The sequence below is a fragment of the Chrysochloris asiatica genome, unplaced genomic scaffold, assembly GCF_000296735.1.
Source record: "Chrysochloris asiatica unplaced genomic scaffold, ChrAsi1.0 scaffold00004, whole genome shotgun sequence".
Classification (NCBI taxonomy): domain Eukaryota; kingdom Metazoa; phylum Chordata; class Mammalia; order Afrosoricida; family Chrysochloridae; genus Chrysochloris; species Chrysochloris asiatica.
Genome location: NW_006408522.1, coordinates 21,176,896 through 21,187,381, shown reverse-complemented (window position 1 = coordinate 21,187,381; position 10,486 = coordinate 21,176,896). Strand labels below are relative to the sequence as shown.

General features: G+C 44.5%; 1 protein-coding gene and 1 pseudogene across 1 annotated transcript in view; one reads left to right on the top strand and one right to left on the bottom strand.

Moving 5' to 3' along the window:
- The window catches only part of MYO5C (myosin VC), a 75,604-nt gene that overhangs the window by 26,092 nt on the left and 39,026 nt on the right, over positions 1–10,486 (bottom strand). The window contains exons 22-25 of the mRNA XM_006831637.1: positions 8,329–8,422; positions 6,051–6,114; positions 3,709–3,889; positions 194–287 (exon numbers count right to left, since the gene is read on the bottom strand). Coding sequence (XP_006831700.1) covers positions 194–287; positions 3,709–3,889; positions 6,051–6,114; positions 8,329–8,422 — 433 coding nt within the window. The remainder of the gene's footprint in view (positions 1–193; positions 288–3,708; positions 3,890–6,050; positions 6,115–8,328; positions 8,423–10,486) is intronic.
- LOC102835854 lies at positions 2,762–3,223 on the top strand (annotated as a pseudogene).

Sequence of the window (10,486 nt, the reverse complement as noted above, 5' to 3'; positions counted from 1 at the left end):
CTACCCAACCAATCAGCTAACCATCCTACCAGCTATTTAACCAACCAGCTATTCAATCTACCAACTAACCAACATACCAGGTATTCAACCAACCAGCTAGCAAACCAATAGAAGACACAATTCCTCAGTAGTGACACATCTATGATAAATTCAGTCTGTGTGCCAGTGACTGAGTGTCTCACATTTTTGTTACCTCTCATTTCCCGTTTTTGTGACTGCACATGTTTTTCCACATCTATCTTCTGTGTCTGAAGCAGCTCTATCTCCTTTTCAAACTCAGAGATTGTCTGAGTCACAGTGATGGTGAATCAGATGAAGGAAAACAAAAAAACAAACCTGTTATTATTTACATCGACACAGTGTTGCAGTGTTGTGTAGACATGCAAAGCAACCTCACTGTAGTTTGCTTAGTTAATATAATATCACGACATTGCTACCCACATAGCTTGACTTTAAAGCATGTTTAACTGCTTCAAATACTGTTACTTATTCTCAGACTACCTGGTTATAGCAACCAAATTAGCTTCTCCACTATGTAAAGGGAAAAAAAACAAAACGACTTCCTACAAGTTCTGGATGGAATGGGAGAGGAGGAGTTGAAAAAGGTGACATCACAGGACTGAAACTCTCTTTCACTGGGAAACCAAAGCTTGGATGCAAGGATTGCCACTTCCATAATTGTGGGTTTCGACTTCAGCCAGGCTTAGATATGGAAAAGTGGTAGAGAAAGTGTGAGCCGAGCCCATGAGGTCTGAGAGCTAGCTGTGGGGAAGGCGAATGGTCTGTGGGCTAGGAGTCCATACAGGGGCAGCTCTGTTGGTGGGAAAGAGGCTGTACTTGACCTTTCATAGGCCTAATCAAGCTCACCTTGAGGACCGCAGGTTTGTGCTTTTGTAGCTATGGGAGCTAAACAGCTTTTCAGGAAGAGCAGGGTGATAATCAACCACTCCTTGATGGTGTCTCAGTCTCGGAATGTTGCAGAACTAACACTGGGTAAGAAGAGGACTTTCACTGACGTGCTGAGCACTTTCTACACATGACCTGGTCCTCTGAACAGTAGAGTGATCCTTCATAGATTGGGAAGCCGAAGCTACAGAAAGGTTTAACGGGATGTTCAGGGTCACATGCCAAGCTGATGGCAGAACCTAGGACTCTTGGATCCTAAAGTGCTGCTCTTCTTTCTAATGTTTTGGTGAATGCTCCAAGTCACACGAGCGGGCTTCACAAAGTTCTTGGACAAATGGAATGAAAAGATGGTTAAATTTTTTCATGACCTTTCTGAAGCTCCTCTGGGGAGTGGGGTGGCTCCTCCACGTGATAAACAATTACCTTTGCCCGCCAACCACAAGGTCTGTCACAAAGATTTACAGCCTCAGAAGCCCTATTTGTTATTGTGAAGTGCCGTTGAGTCGATTCCGACCCACAGCGACCCTGTATAGGGTTTCCGAGGAGCAGCTGGTGAGCTTGAAACCGCCGATCTTACAGTTCAAATGGCTTTGCAGTCTGGTGCATTAACCCACAGCGCCACACCAGGGCCCCTATACAGGGTCACTGTGAGTCAGAACTGACTTGTCAGCACTCATCAACAACAATAAATGCTTTATAAACTAAGTATAAGGCATAAAACCTGACACTTGTGAGTTTATTTTCCTTGAAAATGAAACCTACTTCTTTAATACATCACATTAGAGCTTGGACCCCGGTTTGAGCTACAAGTGAAGAAGCCAGTGACATCTACTGGTGACTAAATCCAAATGCTGTCACACAATGATGACATGATCCCTACCGACTGGCATCAGTCTTCCGTGGATGCTGAGAATGAAGCTGTCATAGCACTATCTTGGTTAAAAGTGGGCCTTCCCGGTCATCTGGTCCTAAACTAGGTCATTCCCTGATTTCAAACATTAGGAGACTAAGGCCTAGAGACCATGGGCAGCTCTGTTAGGAAACTGAAAGGTAACCTCCGTTATCTCTAAAGCTCCTCTAAACCACGCACAGGTATTACAGAGAATATCTGCACAATCTTAACAATTATTTTACTAATAAGTGTTTCACAGAGTTAGTACATTTTTTTCCCCCAGACTGTATTTAAACAGATTTGTGTTTTCTGGCAAAGAAGGAATTCAAAGACCTTTGTGGATTTTCTGATAACAGTTTTAAGGAATGATTCCGATATTAAGGTAATTTAATGAAACAGGTATTTATAGATGTATCACAAGGGTTCACATCAATTTATAATTTAACTGGGAAGCATTCTCTAGGTCAACATATTTGAATAACTTCAGTGTCTGTTGTTGTTGTTAGGTGCCATCGAGTCGGTACCGACCCATAGCGACCTTATGCCCAGCAGAACAAAACACTGCCCGATCCTGGGCCAACCTCACTATTGTTGCCATGCTTGAGTCCACTGATGCTGCCATTTGGCCAATCCATCTCATTGGGCTCTTCCTCTTTTTTCTCTGGCCCTCCACCTTACCAAACATGATATCCTTCAGTGACTGGTCCCTCCTGACAATAAGTCCGAAGTATGAGAGATGAAGTTTGGCCAACCTGGCCTCCAAGGAGCCCTCTAGCTGCACTTCTTCCAACACACATGTGTTTGTTCTTTCTGCAGCCCCTGGTACTTTGAAAATTCTCCTCCAACACCCTAACTCAAATGCATCAATTCTTCTACGGTTTTCCTTATTCACTGTCCACCTTCAGTGTAGACATCAAAAAACAATGGGCCATTACTGCAGGAAAAGGTCCCCAGAACCGAGCAGTCAAGATGTGTGACGTCACCAAGGACCAGACGAAAGAGTTGAATGAGGCCTTCCAGCTGTTTGACAGAAAAGATGATGGCAAGATCCTGTACAGCCAGTGTGGGGACATGATGAGCGCCCTGGGCCAGAACCCCACCAACGCCAAGGTGCTCAAGGTCCTGGGGAATCCCAAGAGTGACGAGATGAATGTGAAGGTGCTGGATTTTGAGCATTTCCTGCCCATGCTGTAGACTGTGGCCAAGAACAAGGATCAGGGCACCTCTAAGGACTATGTTGAAGGACTTCGGGTGTTTGACAAGGAAGGGAATGGCACTGTCATGGGTGCTAAAATCCAGCATGTCCTTGTCACACTGGGTGAGAAGATGACAGAGGAAGAAGCAGAGATGCTGGTGGCAGGACATGAGGAGAGCAATGATTGTATCAACTACAAAGAGCTTGTCCGGATGGTGCTGAATGGCTGAGGGCAGCCTTTCCTGTGTCCCCAGAGCCCTGTGCCTTTCCTGTGTGAGGCTGTTATCTAGCCCTGAAGGCCTCCTTGGCTGTAATAGCTTGGATAATGTTTGCAAGCAGTAGTCACCAAATAACCTTGCTATTTGTGCTAAAAAGAAAAAAAAAACAACAAAAACAAAAAACGCCCCCAAACAATGGAAAGCTGACTTGCAAAATATGGGCCCTGGTGGTACAGTTGTTAAAGTGCTTCGCTGCTAAATAAAAGGTTGGTGGTTCAAACCTACCAGAGGCTCCACGGGAAAAAGAAGAAATAGTACAGCCTTGGGAACCCTGTGGGGGGAGATCTACTCTGACCAACAGGGTTGCTGTGAGGTGGCATTGATTTCATGTGGTTTGGATTTTCAACGGTTGGCTTCTAGGGGAACATGGAACTGCTTTTGCTCATGCAGGGACATTACAGCTGAGGGATTATTGAAAAGTAAGATGCAGTGTCTACCTTTGTCTGCTTGGTCAGTCGGGCCACCTCCCCCTTCAAGCCACCGGAGGTGACACGCTCTTCCTCCAGCTGAAGTTGGAGTTGCATTTTCTCATCCTTGAGAGCTTGAATTTCTCCTTTCAACGACTGAATCTGCTTCTCATAGTCTTGTGTTTTCAGTTCAAAACTTTTTTCAACAAGTCTAAGTCAGCAAAGGAAGAAATGAATTAATTAGTTGGAACAATGTATCATTTCAAAAATAGTGAGAGGCGACCAGGGAAAGGAGACAACTTAATTAGACCCTAAGTGACAGTTTCAATAGACAAAGGCCTCATTTTCAGGAGACTGCCACCAATTCCTTTAGGTTAAAGACAGCCTTGACACTGCTTGCAATGACTCCCAAGTAGCCCCTGGCCAACGTGAGAAGTCAAGAGCTTCATTTCTCTCCCTGTAGTTAGGAGTTCACTGAAAAACATTTTCAAGGCAAATGAGTTAAATATACCTATTTAAAACTTGTTGAGAACCACAAAACCCTTCATGTTAACTCTTGGAGCTCTTCAGTGTCATCGCCTCACCTAACCTCTCCCCCAGGCCCAGGCCACCCTGCTGACTGCACAGGAAAGGTGACTATCACACCACCTCAGCCAGCACGATGCCTTCTCGAACCCAATAGAGACTTGCCAAGAATGTTCCTTCTCTCACCAGTGCCCTGCCAGGCACCCTTACTTTGAGATGAGTACCAGAATGGGGTCTTGGGAGGCTTTGACACTGAGATAAGGAAAGTGGAGCCTGGTATAGTACAAGGTTCTTGGGACCTGCATTAATTTTTCCAGGTGGGTTATATACAATATTATCTGGGACAGGAGTCAAGTTAACAGGTACAACAGGTGGGGGAAGGGAGGGAAGTTTATTTCCTACCCAGTATTAGTCCTGGTGTGGCACTGTAGGCTAGCACACTGGAATGCAATGTTGGTTTGAACCACAAGGTCGGCGGTTCAAGCTCACCAAGCCACTCCTCGGAAACCCTATGTAGGGTTGCTGTGAGTCGCTACAGCACTTAACAATGTTAATCTGGAAACTGGACTATCTGAAGAATGTGGTATCAGGTCTGGAGGAAGACTCATTAACAATCTGTGATATTCAGATGATACAATCTTACTTGCTGGAAGCAAAGAGGGCTTAAATACTTACTGATGAAGATCAAAAGCCTTATACAGCATTCATATACATTGCACCTCATTGGAAAGAAAACAAAAATCCTCAGAACAAGACCAATAAATAACATCATGATAAATGGAGACACGATTGAAGTTGTCAAAGACTTCATTTTGTTGGGATCCACAATCATGGAAGAAGCAGTCAAGAAATCAAATGATGTATTGCACTAGGCAAGTGTTCACACTCTTTAAAGTATTCAGGAGCAAAGATGTCAGTTTGAGGACTAAGGTGAGCCAGACCCAAGCTGTGGTAGTTTTAATCATCTCATATGCATGTGAAAGTTGGATAATGTGTAAGAAAACTGTGGAAGAATTGATGCACTTGAGTTATGGTGTTGGTGGTGATGCGCTGCCAAGTCGGTTCCAACTCATAGCAACTTTATATAGGGTTTCCAAGGCTGTAAATCTTTATGGGACTAGAAAGATTCATCTTTCTCCCATGAGTGACTGGTAGATTCAAACTGCTCACCTTGTGGTTAGCAGCCCAATACAGTTATAGTATTGAGAAGAATATTAAATGTATTGTAGACTGCTGTAAGAAGAAACAAATAGGTGTTAGAGGAAGTACAGCAAGAATGCTTCTTAGGAGCCAGGATGGCAACACTGTCTCATACTTCAGACATGTTATCAGGAGGGACCAGTCCCTGGTGAAGGACATCACACTTGGTTAAGTGGAGGCTCAGCAAAAACCAGGAAGACCCCCAGCGAGATGGACTGACCCAGTGGCAGCATCGATGTGTTCAAACTTAACAACGATTGTGAGTATGGTGCAGAACTGGGCAGTCTTTCATTTTAACAACAACAATCTTAATTCTAGGATTTGCTTGAGGTGGAAAGGGTGACCACCTGAGAACCTCTCAGCATTCTAGCAACACAGAGAAGTAAGAAATCCCCAGTGTGCACCGTGCCTGGACAGGAGAGGGCATATGGAGACTTCCAGAACCTGGGCAGCGTGCCAGATGTGCACACCAGGGGGCTTAGCTGTCACAAATCTCAAAGCCTCTGACCTCCTACAAACATTCATACCCCACTCTCCCATATCTGTGACCTGTGCAGAGCTAGTTGCTATCTGCAAGCTGAGAAGCAAAATACAAAACAGCAGTGAGAGAAGGAAGTGGTAATGGTAGAGCAGACTAGATTCCATACAGTCTTTGTCGTTCTTCTTTTTGCACGTCGTCAAAGAGCTGCTTGGTGAGGTCATCCATTTTCTCTGTGAAAAGAGAAGGCTCTTTGAATATGCCTGCCAAACCAAGGGCTGGATTGCTTCATGTCATGTTTAAGAAAGTGAGAACATAAGATCAGTCAGGTATCTGTTATAAATGGGACATAAGAAAAGAGTGTTAATGGCCATTCTTTAAAAACCCAAAAATACAGGTAAAGGAGGTTTCAAAAGAATACTTCTGACAAATTTATCAAGTTAAAAATCTCTGACTGGCTTCATTAATAGTACAGTAAAACTTGTGGGATCCAGAACCTGTGTAAGGTGGAAACCTGTCAGAGAAGAAAAACAAATATTTCCCACTAAATTGAGTGATAGGAAAGTGGTAAGGCAGAAAACCTGCAAGACCCAGAAAAACACAAGAGTCCCACTGAGTTCCAGCTCTCACAGGTTGCACTATATTTTTATTGGTCTGAATACCTTTGTTTTATTAAAATATATAGGCTATAAGAGAATAAGAGAGCTCTGGTAGTGTAGTGGTTACGAATCGGGCTGTGAACTGCAAGGTCAGCAGTTCGAAACTACCAGCTGTTCTGCAGGAGAAAGATGAGGCTTTCTGCTCCCATAGAGATTTACAGCCTCGGAAACCCTGTACAGGGTCGTTATGAGTCGGAACCGACTCCACGGCACATAACAACAACAACAACAACATAAGAGAATAAGCATTGTTACTAAAAATAAACTACTTCAGGGGAAACTTGATGGATTTATGGTCAAGTTTCCCAATCCTGGGACTCTGGACATCTTGGCCAAGCTAATTCTTTCTTGGGGGGAGGGAGCTATCCTGTGCATTAAATGCCAGTGGCACCCTCCCCCAGTTGTGACAATCAAAAATGCCTCCAGTAACTATCACCCCTGGGCAAAATCACCGCTGATTGAGAACCAATGATTTATGATAACCAAGAAAATAAGGAAATATCCACCTTCCTCTGGGGAAGAGAGCACAGAAGAAAACAGCTGTTCCATTTAAATACAAGAATCTCAAACACAAACTCAGTAGGATAAGGGGCCAATTGACAAGCTAGCAAACTCTCTCCCTGGTTCAGGATGTTCCAAGGCTATGGGGGTCCCATTTCCCTAATATGTCCACATGCAATAGGCACTCATCAGCGGGGGAGCAAGATGACAGATGGGTCCGTCACAGCGTGACTTCACTATTTGTATTTCACTGACATCTCCGTGACTCTATCTCATCTCTGAGCCCGACGCACAGGGGAGCCCAGGAGGAGGCGAATAGCAATTCTGGACCCATGGTGTTTACCTTCCTCCTCACCGACACACTTTGACCTGCACCCACAGGGCTCTGTGTCCCCCTGGATCCTGAAGTGTCCACTACCTGCTGGGCCTGTGCTGCTGTGAGCATCCCAGTCTTCAACTCTCCTAGCTGGCTGCCCCCACGTAGGAGCCTAAGGAAAAGCCCTCTGGATAAGGTAACAGAGTGTGGTTGTTTAAACTCTGTGACCAGGAATCACCAAGGTACTAACGGTTCCTGTTGCCTCTTTTGGGATTTAGCAAGAGCTATCAGTTCTAATTTGAAAAGCTCTGGCTGGGCTGAGCTGGGCTCTGAGTGGCTGCACTCACACCTAGAGAAAAGTTATTCTCACTGGTGCCAAGGGACTAGTGTCTGACAGCTTGGAGTGAGCTGTCTCAAGTGACAAGCAAACAACAGCAACCAAAAACCAAAACCTACTGTAAGCAAGTGGATTCTGACTCACAGCAAGTCTAAAGGGCTAGAACTGCTCCCCTAGTACGGTTTCCAAGGCTGTGCATTTTGAGAGAAGCAGATTATCTCATCCTTCTCCCGTTGGGTAGCTGGTGAGTTTGAACCATCAATCTCTCAGCTAATAGCTTGATGCTTCAGCCATCAGTGCTCCAAGTGCCACGTCGAGCCCCCTATTTCCTAATGTAAAAATTCTAGGCTTAAGGCCCAATCATGGCCTAGGAGGTTCTGAGGCACAGAGAAGGTTGAGAATTGCTGTGCTGTTCGACAAAATGCAGGAAGTAAAATAGCTGAATCTACAGGGTACAGCTACCACAATTCAAATCATGCTACTGCCTACAGACAAGGAGAATGTGCTTGTCACATGATGTCTACATCAGAGAGAGAGCCCTGATTCACCTTAAAACTCAGTTCACACCCAATACTTACTTATGTGTGAATGGATCCGTGAATGTATGGGTTTACCAGGCCCCCTTGAGCTTTACCTTTCAACTCTTCATTCTTCTCTTGAAGATTGAACTGTAGTTGTTCTTTTTGTATCTCTAGTTCTGAATTATGCTTCTGAAGCTTTGCCAATTTCTAGCAAGGGATAAAAAAAAGAACCTTCTATGAAAACCTAGCTTCAACTTTCGTTATCAACACTGCCTTTTTTTTTTTTTGGGGGGGGGGGGGGGAGGAGTATGTTGGTATTTTTCTCCCCATAGATAACAGCTATCTGTGGCCCATTACAAGATGTTTGGTTTCACACAGAAGGATTTGCTGTGACTTGAAGCCAATTCTAGTTCACAACCTGATCCAGTAATTGGTGGAACAAAGGAGAAAGAACCAAAACTCAACTTCTTCTCCACGTCAATTAGAATTGGCTTCAAGTCACAGCAAATCCTTCTGTGTGAAACTCTTTCTCCCTGTCTTGAGTATCTCAATAGCTAGCGAAATTTATTTGTAATATATTTAGTGTGAGATAAAGACATAATTGATAATGTAAAATGAATTCACATTTTCAGATTGCTATGAGTAAGGGCTCATGATGACCCTAAGTGTGTCAGAGTAGAGCTGTTGTTGTTGTTGTTGTTATTATGTGCCGTGGAGTCAGTTCCGACTCATAGCGACCCTGTACAGGGTTTCCGAGGCTGTAAATCTTTATAGGAGCAGAAAGCCTCACCTTTCTCCAACGGAACAGCTGGTAGTTTTGAACTGCTGACCCTGAGGATAGCAGCCCGATTCGTAAGCTCTACGCTACCAGAGCTTCTTAGTCCATAGGACTGTCAACGGCTGATTTTTCAGAAATAAATCACCAGGACTTCTGACCTGCCTCTGTGTGGACTCCAACCACCAACCCCTCAGTTAGTAACTGAGTGTATTAACTGTTTGAACCACCCAGGGACTCCATGAATCAGAGTTGACTAGATGGCAGCTGGTTACTGGCATGCTTAAGGTATACGGTGGTAATAGAATTTCTCTTATTTTAAGTTCTCGCTGTAAAGTGTCCACTGGTCTGGCAACTGGAGGCCCCTTGGTGTTACTGGTTAATGACTGGCAGGGTCATGGGGAGGGTAGAGGGATGACATTGGGGTTCTACGCAGCTACCAATTCTGGGTGAATGTTTATGATGTTGGCAAGCGTAGGGTAATGCACAGTAATAGAAATGAACTCTTAGAAAACATTCACTCATTCTGTGCAGGACTCTGGTAGGCAGTTGGCTCAATGAGTTCATCTGAAAATTGAACTCTGACAGTTTCTCTTTGTTATCTCTATTTTACTTATGAAGAAACTTGAAGTTCAGATAGAGTAAGTGACTTGCCCAAGTTCACCCAGCGAGGCAGTGACAGAGACAGTATTTGAACCTGGGACATTTATCACCTTGTTCAGTCTACTGCTCTTTTTATTACATCAGCTCTGGGAAAGATGCTTCTAGGGTACTGTCACCAGCTGTTCCGTGGGAGAAAGATGAGGCGTTCTGCTCCCGTAAAGATTTACAGCCTCGGAAACCCTGTATATGAGTTGCTATGAGTCGGAATCAACTCCACGGCACATAACAACAGGGTACTGTCAAGGACTGAACTGTGCCCCCTTCCAAAGTGTGTGTTGTTGTAAATTCTAATCTCTAGGCCTGTGGCTACAATCCCACTTTGGAATGGGTTGTCTTCGATATGTTAATGAGGCAGAATTTACATAGGGTGTATCCTGAACCTATCTCGTCTCAGATATAAAAAAGATCAAATGTTAGCTAGCAAACAGATGGAGGAAAGAGAGATGCCAAGCTGAGGCATCTTATCTTATTGAGATAAGATTGTCTAGGCAAAGAAGCTCAAAAGAGACAAAGACTTTCCTCAGGAGCTGACAGAGAGTGAAAGCCTCCCTCGAGAGCTGGCACCTTGACCTTGGACTTCAGCCTCCTAACCTGGGAGGGAATCCCTTTCTGTCTGTTAAAGCCATCACTCGTATGAGAGGTGCATACAAGGTGGAAAAGTAACATGGGACCAAGGTTAGCCTGGAAGAATGGGGAGCAGCCAGCTAGGGCTCCTTCTCAGGAATCTCATCACTTTGTAAGAGTTCAAAGTTTAAGGCTGGCCTCACCTCCTTCCAGACAGGTTCTCTGATCTCTCTCCTTCTAAAAGGTAGGTTCCCTTTTGCAATGGAAGT